Source organism: Fimicolochytrium jonesii (genome assembly GCF_025526975.1).
Source record: "Fimicolochytrium jonesii strain JEL569 chromosome Unknown EV422scaffold_16, whole genome shotgun sequence".
Classification (NCBI taxonomy): Eukaryota; Fungi; Chytridiomycota; class Chytridiomycetes; order Spizellomycetales; family Powellomycetaceae; genus Fimicolochytrium; species Fimicolochytrium jonesii.
In genome coordinates, this window is record NW_026515683.1 from 591,803 (window position 1) to 611,001 (window position 19,199).

The 19,199-nt window shown below is 53.1% G+C and overlaps 4 protein-coding genes across 4 annotated transcripts; 2 read left to right on the forward strand and 2 right to left on the reverse strand.

Annotated features, from left to right (window-relative positions):
• Window positions 1-347: 347 nt before the first annotated feature.
• EV422DRAFT_507354 (uncharacterized protein) lies at window positions 348-897 on the reverse strand (the record flags this gene model as incomplete). The annotated part of the gene is made up of 2 exons (XM_053068655.1): window positions 348-554; window positions 796-897. 2 exons carry the CDS (start codon window positions 895-897, stop codon window positions 348-350), a joined length of 309 nt encoding a protein of 102 aa, XP_052924593.1.
• A 3,488-nt stretch (window positions 898-4,385) lies between these two features.
• On the forward strand, window positions 4,386-7,113 carry EV422DRAFT_507355 (kinase-like domain-containing protein; the record flags this gene model as incomplete). Its single annotated transcript, XM_053068656.1, has 10 exons — window positions 4,386-4,848; window positions 4,941-5,506; window positions 5,579-5,651; window positions 5,719-5,899; window positions 5,966-6,174; window positions 6,242-6,291; window positions 6,371-6,535; window positions 6,604-6,668; window positions 6,732-6,800; window positions 6,840-7,113. The coding sequence occupies 10 exons, from the start codon at window positions 4,386-4,388 to the stop codon at window positions 7,111-7,113; spliced, it is 2,115 nt and encodes a 704-aa protein (XP_052924594.1).
• A 746-nt stretch (window positions 7,114-7,859) lies between these two features.
• Window positions 7,860-9,682, reverse strand: EV422DRAFT_621019 (FAM92 protein-domain-containing protein). The gene is made up of 8 exons (XM_053074124.1): window positions 9,517-9,682; window positions 9,397-9,440; window positions 9,259-9,315; window positions 9,005-9,186; window positions 8,889-8,909; window positions 8,716-8,817; window positions 8,617-8,622; window positions 7,860-8,527 (listed from the first exon to the last, which is right to left on the reverse strand). Exons 1-8 carry the CDS (start codon window positions 9,537-9,539, stop codon window positions 8,000-8,002), a joined length of 963 nt encoding a protein of 320 aa, XP_052924595.1. The 5' UTR covers window positions 9,540-9,682; the 3' UTR covers window positions 7,860-7,999.
• A 2,438-nt stretch (window positions 9,683-12,120) lies between these two features.
• On the forward strand, window positions 12,121-14,879 carry EV422DRAFT_507358 (uncharacterized protein; the record flags this gene model as incomplete). Its single annotated transcript, XM_053068657.1, has 7 exons — window positions 12,121-12,455; window positions 12,713-12,754; window positions 13,203-13,523; window positions 13,693-13,701; window positions 14,014-14,146; window positions 14,449-14,553; window positions 14,655-14,879. The coding sequence occupies 7 exons, from the start codon at window positions 12,121-12,123 to the stop codon at window positions 14,877-14,879; spliced, it is 1,170 nt and encodes a 389-aa protein (XP_052924596.1).
• Between the last annotated feature and the right edge of the window lie 4,320 nt (window positions 14,880-19,199).

Sequence of the window (19,199 nt, forward strand, 5' to 3'; positions counted from 1 at the left end):
GCCTGTTCTCAACATTAGACGTACTCGATAGATCCTCACTGTTTCCGTCGCCCCTTGGAAAGGAAACATGGAGAATAGAAACGCCCACATTCTTGAATCTCAGGCCAATGAAAGAGCCAAAATGTCAGAACAAGGCCGCCAACAACATAATCGTGATCTAAATAGCCATGAGAAGGAGGAGCACTGTCTAAAGATATGGGAAACTACCTATGCTTCTACTACGCCGTAAGCTTGTATCTATATGTAACCTGATTCAGCAACCCAGGCAACCCTATCGAACGCTAAACTTGGGCCTGCAAGCTGATCGCTAACAAAGTGACCGCCGGCAAAACAACGTCCGCCGCCGCCTACTTTGTACCAATCGTAACCCCACGGGCATGGACAAACGCGACGGTCTTCTCTTGGACAGCTTGCGCTTTGCGAATCTCCGCTTGCAGTGCCTCTTCATCCATCTCCCTGCGGATGCGCTCCATCTTTTCGGCGTACTTGTGCTTGGCTCGCTCCAGCTCGGCAGAGACCCCCGGGTCGCGACGGTCGGTGCTCTTGTCTTCTTTCTATTAAGCGAGAACATAATGAGACAAAGAACGTGGAACAAAGGTGCAAGCACCCGAAATAGCATGCAAGGTTACCTCTATAACGTTGGGTCGGCGGGTCGGCGGGGGGGCATGAATGGGGCCAGCGGGCGAGAGGTTGGGGAGCGTGGGGAGTCGGCAAGGGGGGAAATGTGGAGGGGGAGGAGGGGGGGGGGGGGGGGGGGGGGGGGGGGCTGGGCGGGAGGGGCCTGGGACGCAAAACATCCATCCACCACGCCATCCATGCCAAGCTACGGTCGGTCCCCTTCGCCGCCCCGTCGGCGATCCCTCTCTCCCCACCAGAATGCTGGTGCAGCGCCAGCATTACGGGGAGAGAAAGAGGGAGCGCCGACGGGGCGGTGATGGGGAACGACCGTAGCTTGGCATGGATGGCGTGGTGGATGGATGGACGGATGGATGGATTGAGCTTTGCGGTCCGTTTTCTGCTGCTGCTGCTGCTGCTTGCTTCGGGGCGACGACGTTTGCGACGAGAAGGATCTGCAGAAATATGGCAAAAGGAGTAGTAGAGTGATGCGAGACCGATTCCTCCGACAGCAAGAAGGCCTTATATACGACGGGATCAGCTATACGATATTGGTAAGAAATATTGTGCCAACCGATGAGAGGTTTGAGAGGTTTCAGAAGGCCATGGAAAAGAAAGAACGGGAGGCGACCTCCATATTCCTTTTTTCTTCCATGGCCTCCTGAAACCTTCTGTAGGATTACGAATCCCTTCTTCCCCCATCTGGCCCTTCTGTAGGATTACGAATCGGTAAGTATTATGAATCCGTCATCGTGGGACAAGAGTGACGAGCGTCAAAAGGCCATCTCTATTCCCCCCCATCACGCGTAGCGCGCAAGCATATAAAACATAACACGTACGCCCGTCCGAGAATCTCGCGAGTACTCCCTCAACTTTTATTCACATCCTACACTCTATACCCATCCTACATACTACACCTACAGTCAGTGTCCATAAAGCTCCGACCCCCCCAAGATTAAGTCAGAGTCGGCCCCCAGAGCAAACAGCCCTAAGCCGTTGCCGTTGCCAAGATTGCGGAGCCTCCGACAAACACCCCAGCACTCGATGACGGCCGGGGTCTAGAGTAAGGCTCTAATCCCCGTACTAAGGATGATGGGCTGCCGGCGTCCTTGTTGCCGTCGTTTGCCGGTGTCGCTGGCTGTCTGGTTGGCTGTTAGCTCTGCCTTTCGCTGGGAAACGCGCGACTCGCTTTGTGAAACGGTCATTGAAATCAGTTGAAATCAATCATAGGGGGGTCGGAGCTTTATGGACACTGACTGTACATCTATACGCGTCCAATCACTACTCTGCTCCTTCTCCACATCTGTCGGCCTCATCAATGAATAGCACTCCGGCACAGTGAGAAGTGATGGATGTTGTCTGAGAGCGGAAAGCCGAATGTCTATGGTGGATGAGGTGACAAGAATTGGGTGCGTTACGTGGATTAAGAAGCATACCACGCGGACTCGAAAGGGGGGAACTACTGCTTGTATGAGGTTGTGTAAGGTAGTCCGGTATATATGCAACGAACTTGGTTAGGAACTCCCCTTCTAGCGGAAACTTTTTCGCAACGGAGGAATAGCTGCGGATCATCATGTCGACAGTACAGCCCGTAACCGGGGGGGATTGGGCTTCCTCAGGTGCAGGGAGTTATTGCCGGCTGTCATTTTCGAATACCGTCAATTGAGACGCGCTGTCGATTTTACAAAGTCCGCGTCGCCTGAGTCACGGGATCGAGGGCAAAGAAAATCGGCCCAGCGAACGACTATAAAAGGGGACCTGGGAACATTCTCGTCCATCCCCAAAGATCTTGACCCTCTGGAGGCCTCAAGGAAGCGCTTTTACTCCTTGGAACTGGACCAGACCAGCTTTGCACCCACCCGACGATATGGCTGGCCGCCATCTTTGGATGCTCCTTCTGGTGGCTGCGAAACAAGGTCCGGTCGGTAACGAAAGCATTAGCGTCTCCCAACCCCACTCTTGAGGTTATTGAACCGCACGCTCCATACCGCACCCCAATGCTGCCAAGCATCCTTCGCTTCAAGAGAGCTTGCTCTTCTTGGTTCGGAGTCAATGATCTTGTGCTATAGCCTGCGCGGACTAGGAAGCAAAAGCGAAAAATGACTCTTTCCACGCGGTATCCGGTTGTGCTTTTCTTTCGGGGAAAGGACAGTAGTCCGGCTTTCTGCACTAATTTGGGTCTTACAATCACACGTTTTCCCCCGCCCTTGTGTTGAGAACGATCCTTTTTGAAAGGTTTCCATGGCCTAGCCAGCCTTCGCCCGATGCCTCCGTTGGGCCTGAGGCTTACCTGCCTTGTACGGGGTGCCAGCATCTATAAATCTCAATGGATTCTCCACAGTTGTCTCTCAAGCAGAGAATGCGTACAGGTTTGATGGGTCCGATTTGACATGAGCGCAAATTGGGCCGCTGCGTAATCGAAATCCTCAAGTAAAAACGATGATCATAATGTTGATGTATGATGATTTTTGGTGATGAGCGGCGTTGGCAACTTGGCAACGCGGGGGCGGACATCCCCCCTCCACGGAAAATTGACAGAAACCTCGTCCGACTCGGGAGGTTCAGCCATGTCGTGTCGGTGTGCGTGGCCGGGAGTGTTCAGTGCGCAACGCGGATATCTCCCTCGATGCGCTAGATGCGAGGTGTTCTAAGGATGTGTAAGGAGGGGGATTGCCGTACCCTTTCACATCACACGTAACAGAGCTGCGATTCATGATAAGGGCCATGTTCACGGGGTTTGTGAGTTGTGCTGAGGCGTATACGGGACAGTTTTGACATGAGGGCCGTTCCGAGTGTTCAGTCGACTCTCTGACGACGGTTGGCGGTGAAATCACACACGGAGGAAAGGTGGTTCAATGCGAGTGGCGATGAGAACGTGCATGGGGTGTGGACGGCAAATCGGGATAGGGCAGGAGGAAGGGACAGTGAGTGAAGAGGGATCGACGGGCGAGTCAGTTCCGTTGTAGTATTCACCGCCCGCCACTTGGTAGTAGTCCCTTTGCCCGCTGTGGCCATCCGCGAAATTGACGCGGAGAGACCAGAAGCCATCATCCCAGCGGCTTCAAGGTCCCACGCCGCCCCCCCCCTGTTATTTCATTAGAACCCATATTAGGGACACGGCGTATTACACTCAACCCAGAACCGTCTCTCATTACTTGGCAACTTTCCCACCCCATACCCCATCGTCCTCACAAAGGCCTGAGCCGCAAGCACTCCCGCCAGGCCCCACGGTTCCCATATCGCCGCATTCTACGTCATATCCGGAACTTCCACACAAAGATAGTCTGCGGAGAGCTCGGATATCCGTCGCTGGTGGTCTGCGCCAGCAAACAGGTTTGAAGGCACTACTCACCGCAAACCACTGCGTCTGTCAGTCGGAAGATATACATCCCTTCTACGCCTGCTCGTTTGCCTGGTCGGAAAGGTATGCTTCCATGTAGAGTCGATTCTGACACTGGCAAAGTGCAAAACAATTGACAACAGCGTCCACCCGCAGACAGCGTTCTTATCCGTCGAGCTGCTATTCGGAACCGACAGCTGAACTCTCGTACGGAAGGGGTTTCTTCGCAGCACAGCAAGACTGCCCTTGCTTAGACTTGGGAGCGTGAAATTGCAATATTCCCACGGTACTCTACAATTGCAACGGACTGTCGTGGCTTGAGGAGGGGTCCGTGGGCCGGGAGCGAGATTGGTTCACATCCGGCGGGCCCGCTGGATATCCGCTGCAGAGCTGGAGTCAAGGGCTTCTTCCGAGCCCCTTTTGCTCAGCGATGGCAACGGCGGGGATACGGAAGCGTAGATATGAGGAAGAGTTCTTTGAGCCGCCAGGCCCGTCAAACTACTATGCCGTCCCTACGACGTCCGCAGTGGTTTCGCCCACCAATGGAGCAAGGAATGGGGGCTCGGACGTCATCCTAGTTCATTCGCAATCACCACCGGCGCCTCGGCCGCTACACGACCTTTCCTATTATGCGCAATCAGATTCGCTCCTCCACTCGCCATACCGTTCATTACATCAAAACACACAAGCAGCACCACCACCGCGAAATCAACAGCACCTGTCTTCACAGAGAGAGCAGATGAACCACGCATATCAGCAGATTTTACCCCCACCATCACCATCGTACGCCTACCCTGCCCCGGCAACCTCGCTGTACAGTCATATCCCGGTAGCGCAGGCGCCGCCACAGAATGTCTCAAAGTACCCGCAGCAGAACGATCCATACCCATCAGGTTGGTTCATGGTCTTTACTTCTGCAGGCTTTGCAGATATAGACAGATTGGCACGCGCAAGACACACCGACTAACTCATTACGCTTCTGCAGATGTATTATCGATGCTTCGTTACCCACAATACGCCCCACAGTACCTACCGCAATACCCTCCACAGCTCAACATTCCCTCGCACCTGTCCCTGTCGCAAACGGGCTACTCATCCGCACCATCCTCCGGGAATGGATACGCTCTACCATCGTCACCAGCCGAAAGCTCTCGCAGCTATGCAACGACCGCCGAATCTCACTCGCGTCAAAATAGCCCAAGTCTCCGTTTTCCACCGTATTCCCATCCTCAACAGCACCCAGCTGCTGCACTTTTACCCGTACCACAGTACCAGTATCGTCCCCTCCCACCGCCACCTCGGCAGTATCACCAGCGACTACCATCGGTTGAGCCTACTCTTCCATCAATTATCGACTTGACACATTCTCCCCCGAATTCCACCCTCGAGAATCCGAGTAAGCGGCGGAAAACGGACGCATACTATGACCCGAGTACAGTACAGCAGCAGCAACAGCAGGTGCCGATATATCCGCAACCGTATCAACGGTTACAAGCCCCCTTACCCAAACCAGTGATTGAATCACCTGCTTATCAAATTGACAGTCCCAAGGTTTGTCTTTTCCGTCTCTTGTCCTGCTGGAAACTGGCGGTTTTGACCATCTGACGCGTTCGCATTGCTTAGGCTGCTGAACCATCATGCGCCGACAAGGACGGGCATTTCATCGTGACGATCAATGGTGACCTGACGTCTAGATGTAAGCAACGGTCTCATACGATCAATGCCGTCAGATGTGATTGGAAACTAACATTTATGAAACTCAGACAAGATCCTGAAGCTACTTGGCCAGGGGACATTCGGCAGAGTAGTCGAGGCATTCGACCGTGTCACGACCAACCGCGTTGCGATTAAGATCATCCGTGCTGTGCAGAAATATCGTGATGCATCGAAAGTGGAAATCAGAGTGCTGAATACGCTACGGACGAACGATCCATACAACTCAAAGTAAGCATTGTACAATATCTGACATGTGTCAAGAAGGCCAGTCGTCTGACTTCGAAACCCTTGTAGGCAATGCATTCACTTACTGGAAACCTTCGACTTCCGCAACCACATCTGCATGGTCTTTGAGCTTCTGAGCCAAAGCGTGTTTGATTTCCTGAAGGACACTGGGTTCGTCCCGTTTCCGATCTTGCACACCAGGGATTTCGGATGGCAGATTCTGGAAGCTGTGGCGTTCTTGCACAGCCTTGAGTTGATTCACACGGATTTGAAGCCTGGTTAGTGGTTTGAAGCTGATGGGAACTAGCGATGGGAGTTTGTTCTTACTTCCGTTGCGCTGTGCAGAAAACCTCATGCTAGAGAACAATGCAACAAAGATTGTGCCCGGGCCGAGGGTGAGTATCTTATGTTACGAGACGTCACTTGCTTCATCTCCCGACAAAGGTTGGTCTCACACAATTCCGCATCTTTTAGAGAAACAGCAAGCCCCGCCGGGAACTCGTAACAACGAGACTACGGCTCATCGATTTCGGAAGCGCCATCTTTGAAGACGACTACCACAGTTCGGTGGTCAGCACACGACACTACCGCGCCCCGGAGATCATCCTCTCGACTGGGTGGTCTTATCCTTGTGATATGGTGGGTTTTGTTAGAGATGTTGAAGTAGCAGCGACGATTGTTACTCACCTTCTTTGCCTTGCGTCCAGTGGTCGGTCGGATGCATATTGGTGGAGTTCTGTACTGGAGATGCGTTGTTCCAGACTCATGACAAGTATGTTCTCGGGTATTCCGGGAGCTTCGCGCAGGGCGCTCGACTGACCGGTTTCTTTTGCAGCCTGGAGCATCTAGCGTTGATGGAAGCTGTTCTGGGTCCATTTCCGGCGCATCTGGCACATAAGTTAGGGTAAGCTTATTCCTTTTGTCGAATGTCTGTTCCGGACAGCTTCGCTAAAATTGCGCTCAAAAACAGCACCAACAAATCCGGCGCCAAATATTTCAAAAATGGCCGCCTGAACTGGCCGTCCGCAGAAACAACAAAGCAAAGCATCAAATACGTCGCGAAACAGAAATTGCTCCGCGACATCATCAACCCTAAAACGGACCTCCAAGAAGCACTGCTGGATCTCATCCAGAAGATGCTCGTCTATGACCCGGCGGAACGTATATCGGCTGTCGATGCGCTTAAGCATCGGTTTTTTAGGCTTGCTGCGAGTTGATACGAATCAGGCCACGCAGTCATTTCGAGCTTTGCTGAAGCTCCACGCTCCCGGGGTGTCTTGTTTTGTGGGTGCGGACCCACATCAGAGCATCAATACGCCAGTACGCGGACAATCTCTATAAGGCCGACTCTTCAGCGGAGTACACTACCAGGGGCTCACATGTTTCTGGTAGGGCCCCTCCACTCCCCTCCTGCACCGTCCCCTAGCGCCACCACCTGAACACATGATGCACCCTTCGCGTCCACTGCCTGCCTCACACATTTATCCCAGGGCTGGACCAACAGTTCGCTCACTCCGATCCCCTTGTCAATAAAACGATCATACCTGCGAATCTGCGAATCTGACAGACCCTGACACCCTGGAATCAATCTTCGTCGGTTTCGCTTTCGTTACACCACCAATCGTACGCGCCGAAACAGCAGCGCGTCCACGACACAAAGATAGGATAGTCTCCTTACACCACCGCATCATGCGATCCACCTTTACAATTTTTCCCACGGGTCGTGCATGTCTTTTTCTTATACGCATTTTTGGTTTTGGAAGTCCTTGTGGAGGGGCGTTGAATATATATACGATTTTCTGTCCGTTTCTTCCTCTTTTCATGATCTTGCATGGATGTCTAAGCGACTTTTGAGTGCAATTTCTTGGCCGCTCAATGGCGGGTAGTTTTGGTGTGCTGGCTCCGCCAACAAGTCTTCGATGTGTTACGGACCAAGTACGGACGCAGATATGCAGGACGCTGCCATCTTGCGTTATGCCCAGTTCACATTATGTATGAAACATCTGTGCATCAACAACTATGCAGGACCACGCAGCCCTGTAACATCCATCGGACAACTCACCACCAATAAAATATTCGTCCCAAGCTCTCACTCCATAAAGCTTAGTACGCAACCCTCAAACTCTGCTTCCGACCCGCACCCCTCCTGTCTGCCCCACCAACCCTCCCACTCGGCCTCAAAGTCGGCCTCCGATCAATCTGAAACGTCGTCTTCCTCGGCGAAGGCGGCCTCTCCCTATCCTCCATCCCACCCGCCCACTCTCCCACCCTGTCAACACTCGGCGTCTTCCTCGGCTCCCGCTCCCTCTCCTCCTCATACTCCCCCCCCTCCTCGCCTTCCTGATACCCCACATCCTCCTCCCTCCACCCCCCCTCACCGACGAACCCCGCAAAAAACTTCTCCTCAATCTCCTGGATATCGCCGTCCAGATCCTCGCCCAGCAGCATCTGATGCGCCTCGGTGAGGATCTCGAGCGCCTGCGCGTGGTAGTTCATTTCGTTCCAGAGAAACTCGCCGAGCGAGGTGCGCAGGTCCGCGCGCTTTGTGGATTCGAAGCGGTGCACGCTATCGAGCAAGGCGGTGGTTACGTTGGAGGTGTCGGTGTGGGCGGAGGTGAGTTCGAGTTGGGTCTGGGGGTAAAGGAAGTGTTAGCTTTCGGGTTTGTGCCAGAGCGTCGCGATATGCGGCCTCCATTGGCCGTCCAGATGAGAGTTCAAACCTGGTTCTGCGAGGATCGAAACAGAAGAAACAATAGGGGAGGAGGTGTTAGCCTGTGCCTGCGTCTTTCAGAGAGGCCCATTATGGGAACAAAACCTACGATTTTCGTCCGGTTCGTGCCTTCCTTAATCACAGTCTTATCGAACGCCTCCTGCTTCTGGTGCTCCTTCTTCATCGCTACTTCGCGGGCTTTGACCTCGTTCTGGTCATAGATATATTGAGAATCTCTTCATGCGGATGAAAGATGGCGGGCGTCGTGCGAGCAAGCCCTACCTTCATCTTGCTACAATGCATCTACCGAACGCATCAGCCATCCCCAACGTTAGTCAAGCATTCCGAGATCAGAACTCCACGAACTCAAGGCACCCGTTCTGTCCCATCTCGCCTACCGAATACAGCTTCAAAGGCTCCTGCGACAAGATATTGATCCGCGTCGTCGCATTCTCCCTCGCCACTTCGCGCTCCGTCAGCAGCTCCGAGATGCTCGCGAGCACCCCCGACAGCGTCGGCGCCTCGCTTTCGGAGTAGATCTTGAGGACTACAGCCAGTTTGAGGGATTTGCGGCGGAGACCTGTGTGGTGGAGATGGGAGTATGAGTACTGGAGACTAGGAGAGCGGATTGATGAGAGAGGGGTGTACGTACGTTCTTGGTTCCGTAAATATCCGGCTAGCGTTTGGCGCAAGCTTGCCATGTTGCGCTCTGATGATTAGGAGGAAGATTTTATATGAGCCGCAGAAGTTTTCTTTTCAAGAGATCGTAAAGCAGCTCATAGGACCTTACCTGTATCTCTGATAGTTCGCTGGATGAACTGCGAGGTCTCATCGCTGCAAACGTCAGATTAGATCATGAATTCATTGCGCATTCCCGTAACAATACCAGCTTGGCGACAACTGTACTAACCTGCCTGACTTTGCGGACGCCATATTGGGATGATGGAACTGTGGTGCTAACGGATCGTTCGCTGTTGTAGAAAAGCGGCGGGGTTTGATCTCTGAGGTGGTATGTTGGGTGTCGTTGGTGAGATTAGATTGACAGCACGAATTGGGAGATCGACAGCGCGTCTTGGGTTACGTAAGGCATTTTCCGCGTTTCCGACGGAAGGGTGCTCCTGTCGACAGGTTTTGGCTAGTGTTGTCTCTTCAAATTTTGGAATTGGCATTCTACGAGGTACTCTGTATCAATTTTGGTCACCAGGATAGGGGCCGATTTTTCATTCGAGGGGTCATCGCCATTTTTTCCGTTTGCGGTTTTGGGTAGGGCAGATCCGCCGAAGAAGATATGACATAAACCGATGGGAAGAGGCCCACCTTCCTGTTGCCTTTCGTCTACATGTATGAATCCCAGAGTGTTCCCGCTCCCAGATCTCGGCCATTATCTAATTAAGAGTGGAAGGCTCCCTTGTGTGCTTGTATGCGCTCTCGGCGGGTTTGGGACTACACGAGCTTTCATAGTACTCGGCGGAATAGAGCTTAGAGCCGCCTTTATGCTGGCTTCTGCCTCTCATGGGTCCAAATACCAGCTTCGACTGTAGATGATCTGGTAAAGGCAGTGTGCGGGCTTTACAACCCATTGCGGCCAAAGGCCATCCATCCCAGACGACCACGACCGATGTCCCAGGCTGTTCCCCGTGACGTTTCTGGTTTATTTGCGTCAAACTGTCCGCAAACTCTTCGAAGCATGCTTCTTTCACATACATAGATCTGACTTCCTCGATCAAGGCCACCGTGATGATCAGAAAGCCGGTTGCTCCTGTGCTCCATACCTTTCCTTTCGGCGCATTGCAAGACTGCAGATTGGAGTGAACGAGTTCGCTTTGTGAGTTGTGCTACTGAAACACCCTTTCTTAGTGAGCTCGCTTGAACTTCACGCTTGAAATTTTTAGCTCCCACTTGGGTCATGTTGCTATTTCCGGAATCCTTTTCCTTCCCACTTGGGTCGTATTGCTTTTTCTGAAATCCTTTTCCTTGTGCGGGAATGCCAACTTGATCGGGAGAACTCGCATAGTACGCCGGACAGGAGGTATATAATACATCCCGTAGATCCATGTGGACCTGTGAACTCGACCGGAGTGAAGAACAGCGCCGTCAGTACGTAGGTCAGCGAATTTCGTAACTTCTCCCAACAAGATGTCAGACCGTCCGCAAAAGGACCCCGCTTGCGATGAGGCCATTCAGATTCAGCTTGCTGGCGACATGCCGCCTGCAATGCGCACAATGGAAGAGATTCTGGCAGCCCCTCCGTATTCCGGCCCTTGGCCCACGAAAAACCACCAAGTCTCTTGACCACAGGTACGTAAAGATGCACCCTCTGAGCTGTCGAAAAACGCGAGTAAACAGATGCGAACAGCAAGGCGGCGCCTTCACTGAGCTGTCGAAAAATGGTGCGCTGCGACTGCGACTGGCAGGTTGGCTGCAGGTGTGCTCTCTTTGGGCCTTCCGCCAAGTTCCATCTCTTGCCTTTCATTGCTCGCAACCTTCTGATACGTACTCATCCCGACTCCTCTTTCCTTCTTCTCGTTTGCTATCTCCCTTCCTCGCCACCCGTTCCCTGTTCATCGCCATCACTTCCTTCTCTCGCTTACCCTCTCCAAAATGTTCGAACAACTCGGAAATCGACCAAAAACAAATCGCTCGCTGCTATCAACACTGTGCGACGCAAAACCCTCGAACAGGTTGTGGGCAGGCCTTAAGTTGGCCCGCTCTTAACGTTGCCAGCTGGAACGGTGAGCAGCTTATCTTTGTTCGTTTGGACGGCAATGTAGGCTTTCTAACACGTCAGCTCGAAAGACTTCGGCTTCCATTGTGAGTTTGCCAGAGCTCACCGCAGGAGGTTGGCCTGGCCCTGCCACTGCCGTATGGCCAGTGGATCGCAACGGGGCGGCGACTGGCCCGGGAATCACCACAACCGTCACCGTGGGCCTTTAACTCTTTTGGCAGATTATCAATGACGACCGATGCATGATACCATATCAAATGCATTGCACTCCTGGTGTCAACCCCCTCCGGCCCGAGCCCGTCACCCTCCCTAATTCGGTACGTTGGGAGAAAACTCTGTGATACAAATTGAGCTTCATCATTGACACTGCTTATATCAGACGCCTAGGACCCCATTGTGGTTGCGGAACACCATTCTGGCCAACCTTCCGAATATCCGAGTCGAGCGAGGGACTATTGACGGCATTGTCATGGAGTCTGCGCTGAACACCGCGGTCGGTGGTCGATGCGACATCCTCATCGATCCCGATTTCTACATCAAGCTGATCTCCGCGGTTGACCCTACGGAACAATTGTAGTTAGCCATCCTTTTCGCCATAAAGTTGATGCACGAGATTGGCCATATTTTAATGTTTAGGTAAGTGACCTAAATGGTTGATGGTCCGAAGGTTAGCGCCCACTAATTCAACCTGACAGAGTTGGCTTCAATGCTGCAGTGCAAGCAAACGGTGCGGGATATATAACCCCGAAGGGTAGTCTTGAGAGAGAAGCGGGCGATGCTTGGGAGATGATGATCTTTGACGGCATTCTTTATCCTTTCTCCGCGGCTCAGAGAACATTGAGCGCATATTCACCAACACCACAGGGAACGAGCGGGCTTGTGTTGTGGAAGAAGGCTGATGGAGTCAGCTATCTTGTACCCTTGACTTGGGCTCAGAACCTGGTGACTGCCGCATGGTGGTCCACCCAAGCCACCTTTACCTTCAGCGCTGAGGCTTCCATTCCTGTGGACGAAACATTCCTCGTGGGGAACCAGACGGAGCACGTTAAGAAGCTCCCGCGCCGGAGTCAGTTGAGTCCACGTGCTATCGCAGCTGTCGCTCCTGTGACCTCCCCGGCCCTGCGGTGCGTAGGTCCGTGAGGATCAGCGCCAGAGGTGAAAACGGTATCTTCAGCGTTTTCGGAAGTCGGTATCGATATATATAGCCCATGCTTTGCTGCATGACAACGGAAGGAAATGAAGAGAATGAACTATATGATCTTGTGACGGTTCGATACTGGACAGCCTATGGATCATTCAGTTCGTGCCCTTCATTCTATATACGTAGCATTTCTCTTAACTTTTTGGCTACTTAATGTTCAAACGACGACAAACTTGATAGGGCCAACGCGAATACAGCGCCCGACCTCGAACATCATTATATGTAGGTAGTTGCTAACGACGCTATCCATATTTGCTATCCACGTAACCGAGAGAGACTAATGTTGAACCACTCAAATTATGTAATGTTAAGTGGAGGGTGGGGTAGCGTCGTTAGCAATTCCCTATATGTATAGCAAAGACCGCCTGGCACTCATCTGAAAATCAGGGTCAATCCTGAGCTTGCAGTAGATCGTAGAGTGCCAGAGTGAGGAAACGCAAAAATGACAGGACTGTCACCTTCGATATACAACCGAAGAGAAACGGTTGCCATCGATCCACACGCTTTTGCCATTTTTGGCCTGGAGAGACTTTGGGAGACCACTTCCCCACTTCCTTTCCTTTTTCAGCGACATCGACGACAGATGGAACCGATACAAACGCACTGCGATCCCGTCCGTAAATACTATCAGTCTACAGCTCTAACTCGCTGGACACTATATCTGTATTAGTGAGAAAGAGACGAGGCCCATCAAGTTTCCTGCCATCTGCCCAAGCCGCCAAAACCTGTCGCCAAACATCTCTCACCCGACCGATCTGCCTGGCGCCATCGTACGAGCTCCTTCCTCCTGCACTTACCACGGAACGGGCCCTGGCAAGACCGCCATATTGGGGCCCGCGTCACAAAGAATCACGTTGTCCGTCTTCGGCCCGAGGTATGCTCAATACTTCGTCGCTGGAGCTGTCGAAAGTGAGGCCGCCGAGACATCCACCAGCGCCCTCTTCGCAGACTGCGTCATGCAACAGCGGCATGGACCCTTAACAAGGACGATGTGAGTACTTGTCATTCCATTTACGCATTCCAGTTACCGAAGCTGCAGATATCGCCGTTTTGGACGTCTCCGGGGAGGGGGAGGTTCAAAAAGCCATTTATCTTCAGCTTGGCTTGTGTTCGGTGAGATTCCACATCCACATCTGATTAATACTCTTTTTGGCAAATAGGTTCGGATGGTCCGCTCCTTCCGAAAGCTGCTGAGTGCTATGGAGCGGACTAAATATCGTAAACGCCAACAGGCCTCTCCCTCGGCGGGAACGGTTGCGCTTATCGACGCACTGTGCTCGACCCAAGCGGTTGTGCTCATCTGAGCAATGGTTGCGCGTCGTCTCGCAGATACGGGTGCTGTGAGCGGGACAGAAAGACGGAGCGAGCGTATATTCCGACCATATCACGACGTATGTGTGTCCGGTTAAGGAGATGATATGCATTATTGAGCATATCTCATAAATTACTTCGACTGATTGTATCATTCTCATTTGGGTTAGTATTAAGCTTATGGAGAACTACGTGGACTACGACGCTTTTCACAATCCCGTACAAGTCAACGGAGCCCAAGATATGGAAAACTCTACCAGTGAAGTCCCCACTGATCCCCAATCCGCTGCGGAAGGGATCCCCGTCAGTCCCGAGGAAGATCGGACCACTCCCGAGCAGCGTCGTCGCCGGCCGAAAGCCTACCAAGTCAAGCGGCACCGAAGGGACGCTGCAATGCCTGGATGGCGAGGGTCTCCCGTCCCCTATGGAATGTCAGCGATGCGCACCACTCTTTTGGACGTTTGTCAGGCACCCGGACGCCATCCCATTGCTCCATGAGTTGCAACTGGAGCTGAGGAAACTTGAAGAAGGGCGGATCGAAGAAGCATGCGCCCGCATCGATACGCATCTTGGGTTCCCATTTCCGTTTGCACGGACTTTTGCAGACTGTTAATGCGCTGAGAATGGACATCCCCGGGCAACTGAAGCTACCAACTGTCATCGAGATGCTGTTCTGCCCAGTCAAAGCTAAATATATGGCATCAACAAGCGTACATTTACGGGACGATTTCTGAAGGAGTTCACGGATGCTCCAAAGCATATGGGTTTGTGCACACCCGGGAATCACGTTGTTCATCTGTTAATCGAGCAGTCCTGGTACTGCGGTGCGCGTGTGCCGCCCGCCAAAAAGGCCAAGAAGACCGGCCCCACGGAGGCTGAACGAAAGAGCATGCCCGCTCAGGGGACCTCAGCACCCCCACCAAAGAAGAACGTCGAACCGCAATCGGACCACTTCAGTGCTCTCAAAAATCTTTTGACCGAAGTGGAGGATCTCCGTGCAGAATGCGCACTAGCTCAATATCCACCTGGGAACTAAGGGTACGCAGTTCGCCTCTCAACACAGTGTGCGTATCGAGACCGCCCTCCGAGCATGGGCCCGGGGTGCACTGGGAACTAGGCTCAAGAATGCGGCAGATCGCTACGGACGTTACCCCAAACACTTCTACACCCCTGGCGGTTTCAATAACTGAGCAATTGGCCTGGTATGCACCTGAGCTGGCCGTGGTGTGCGTATCGAGACCGCCCTCCGAGCATGGGCCCGGGGTGCACTGGGAAAACACTGGGCTGAAGAATGCGGCTACACGTGCCGCTTCCTACGCTGCTCTACGCCAGATCGCTACGGACGTTACCCCAAACACTCCTTCACCCCTGGCGGTTCCAACAACTGAGCAATTGGCCGAGTATGCACCTGGGCTGGCCGAGTACGACGGACCGCAAGTCCCCTCAAGACAGCGCATTATCATTCCGGCCATTGTGGAGATCAAGGAGCGGGACAAAGAGCAGAAGAAAGCGCAAGCACCAATAACCGATTCCTCTCTCCGTCAATTTCACGGCTGTTCCCGTGAAATCTGTCAGCGCGCCGATGCAAACCACCTCAAAATGGATATGCGAGCTCTGGAGAGGAAGGTGGAGCGACAACTTTTCTGCCGAGAAATTCTAGACGCCTAGAACAGTGGATAGCCTTCCGCCAAACATTGGAAACCCGGTATAATTTGGATTCGCTGAACCCATCGTATACCGTCGCGTCCCATGCCACCCCGAGTTGTCTCACCCGAGTGCAAGTGCTCCGATACACAGCTTCGCGCGCCTTACGTGGTTCTGACCGACCCCATCTCAGGACACCCCGGAGGTGCACTCCGACAGCACCCCGGAGCCTCCTGCCCAGCCGGCCCGGCCGACGTGCTGGCACTGCAAGCGGTACCGGCCCGGCAAGATGTTTCTCTCCGCATGCCAGCATACTATATGCCGGCCCTGCATTATTCCCCTCTGCGACGACACCGTAAGAACCCTGATCACACGCACGCCATTCCCCTGGCCACCAGAAATTGAGAAATTGGCGCACGTTCTCTCGTGCCGTGGAATGGGGACCGGATCTCTTGACTACTGCGCTTAGGGATGACTCCACCCAAGAGGTGTCACCTACGTAGGAGCATTTGCGTTCGACGAGCAGCTGAACGGCATTTACACCCCGATGGCAAGAGAACTTTCTCTCCCCACCATCGCCTCAAACCTTTCATCTTGGACACTCAACCCCCAACTAATGGGACGTTGTTGTGCAGCGTACATCTTGACCTCCTGAGATATCTGACATTCACTTCGAGTGTATGTCAGAGATCTTGAGAGAGCATGCTGTGCTCACTCACGCTTTTCTTACGGGGCTTTGGTACTTGTCGACGACGATCAACGACAACGATGTTGTAATACGCCCGAGGACTAAATGAGGGGCATGTCCTGTAGCTGTTGCGCGATTTCCTTCAAGAGCACTACCCAGAGGGTGGGGTGTTCACCCTAGTGGATCCGGATGAAACGTACGTCAAAGAGGGTGACCCGGCTAGATCTCTCGCCATACCCTTCCGAGAGAGTCAGCACGGGAGGTATGGGTTTTCTTTGTTCGATCTCAAAGGTGTGATTCCTACGGTGTCTTATGGGGCTTCTAGTTTGTCTTCGGCAAAGCGAATATCTCCCAGTGGACGCGGGAAGCACAGCATCACATCGTCCGGCTCTGCGAGGAAAAGAAGATAGCTCTGAAATTCCAAGTTTCAGATATTGCGGATATATTGTAAGTTTGCAAGGTCTTACCTCACAGAGCAGCTGGATCACCCCTTCTCCGATTTTTGGGAGTACCCATCACGCAACGCACAAGTCCTGCTAAACAACATTAGCTACTTTTCTCGCAAGACGCGGTCGTCGGCGAGATGGTAAGCAGGACAGTGAATCAACCGCCCCGGAATAGATATATCGCTTCCCTCCGCACCACCGTCCGCAGGTCGTGGGGCAGAGCGACCGGAGGTTCGGCAGGAGCTGGGACGAATCCTCCTACGACGGAATTGTCTGGCGACGCCCTTCCCGAAGGCATCAGAGCAAAGTTCTATGTAGTGGCCGAGTTTACACTGAACAAAAACTTCGCGGTCCACAAGCTCGATCAGATTGAAAAAGACGCGGTCGTTGGAGAGATGATAGTCAGGACAGTGAATCAACCGTCCCGGAATAGATATATTCCAGGACATTGTTCCACATATCCCGATCGTGAAGAAAGGTCTCGGTGGTCGATGCGACATCGTCATCGATCCCGACTTCCACATCGAGCTGATCTCCGCAATTGACCCTACGGAACAATTGTGGTTGGCCAGATGGCGAATTTCTACTGGCAAAGTAGCCACACCACACGTCAGCGCCCAAGAACTCCTTATCCTATCTGTAACAGGATGGGTCATTGGAGAAACGAATGTTGCTCAAACCCTGAGAATCGACAGCCTCTTTCTCAAACCCAGAACCGACGCGGTGGTTTTCGACAGCGCGGTCGTGGCAATCGTGGCAATCAAACTCCCCTGAGGTGCACTCGGACAGCACCCCAGAGCCCCCCGCCCCGCCGGCCAGACCGACCTGCTGGAATTGTAACCGGTACCGCCCGGGGAAGATGTTCCTTTCTGCGTGCCAGCATATCATATGCCGGCCTTGTTTTCTTCCCCTTTGTGACGATACCGTAAGGAACCACACGTTATGGGCGATTCCCGTGAGGTGACTGACGGTTCCCGTCCCTTTTCGACAGACTGACACGCCCGTCGGTGAGTTTACGTGCGGCTTCACCGACGGTTTCGGTGAGGAATGCGAGACGCCGCTCTTTTGCCAGGCGCTGCCCTGTACCTGTGTCTGGCCAGACTGTGATTGTCTGGCGCAGGACGTGCGGGTCTTCCCCTGCGAGCATGTCAATTGCATGGGGCACGTCCGAGCTACACATTGCTGCCAGCCACAGCAACATCTGTGGTCATCCTTTGTGTCAAGCATGCTTTTTCAAGACCGCAGAACCGTGCAGTGCGGTCTCGCGGCTTGCAGATGAACCGCTGGCAGCATCAGAGTGGCACGGCCCCTGTTCACGACTCGGATGCCATAGTGGTGCATTCAAGGGGACCAAGTTCAAATGCCGAAATGTGCCCGCATTACTCAGATACCGTTGGGAAATCCGACATGTACACGATAGACTACCGATGGTCGCTCGCCGTTGAACTCGACTGGATCGCTGACGAGACCTACTCTGAACTGCGGTTCTTAAACAGTCCCAAGCAGAGAGACAAGTCAGCATGTGGTGTTTTCGTATGCTGTATGTTATGTTAAACTGGATCACCCGCGGTCTTCACGAATCAGGGTTGGATATCTTCAAAGTCAAGGAGCAGTACGGCCGATTTATCCCATGGGCTCGCTACGTGATTGCATGGAGCGCCCTGGTGGGATACCCGGTCAACGCAGTTTATGTTGAGGGAAGCGGACGGCACCCTGCAGCCGCTGACCGACTTGACCGGGCGCTTTGTTCTGGTGGCGGGTCCGCCGCGGACAACGCACACAACGCTTATGATACACAGTTGCCATCACCTGTAAGTCTTCTGATCTCGAGTCTTCATATCCTTTCTGATTGTTCCTGTGCTCAGGCCTGATTTTTTCGTCTTTTAGGGTCTGTCCAGGCTGCGCCGAGGGCTGCTTGCGGGGTAGTTGTTTCCATTGCCCACACGACTCGGAAAACATTGTCACGAACTTGCACATGCGGTCATCAACTTTTTGACCCAGGCAGGGGACACCTAAAAACCGCCGAAAGCTGCCGAATGCTTCGTCACAACATCTTCGTCGGATACAGGTTCCGGAGCGGGTATTTCTTCAACTCAACCGTCTCATGATCCATCCGTCCAGCGTGTTGCCACAGAATAGCGACGAACCCCACGCGACAGGCATTTCACAATCGCCTGGTAGTTGTAAACACGCTCTTTCAACTCATAGGGCGGCGCCTCAACATGTCGGCACCAGCGACCTTCAGCTCGCAGACGGTGCCACCAATTGCCTCCCACCCATCAACATGCTCGAATCCAGCCCTGACAGTCCTCCGCCTTCGGGAAGAACCCACCGACTCGTTAACGAAGAACCTTTCGAGGATGTTCAACGTAAAAATAGATTCGACGGCCGAGAACATTTGATTATCTTTGGAGAAGATCTGACAGTCGAAGAGCGCGCTGCGTTCTTGTGACTATTACGAAAATACGACGTGGCGTTCGCTTTCGAGGACAGTGAGGGAGGAACACTCAAGCCACATATAGAAGAGCCTGTAATATTCACACGATCCCGCACACACCCTGGATGGTGAAACCCCATC

Coding starts and splice junctions, on each gene's coding strand:
- EV422DRAFT_621019 (XM_053074124.1), bottom strand. CDS start 9,539: ATGGCGTCCGCAAAGTCAGGCAG. Junction 9,187..9,258: donor ATATTTACGGAACCAAGAAC/GTACGTACACCC, acceptor TCCACCACACAG/GTCTCCGCCGCAAATCCCTC. Junction 8,818..8,888: donor TGCATTGTAGCAAGATGAAG/GTAGGGCTTGCT, acceptor ATCTATGACCAG/AACGAGGTCAAAGCCCGCGA.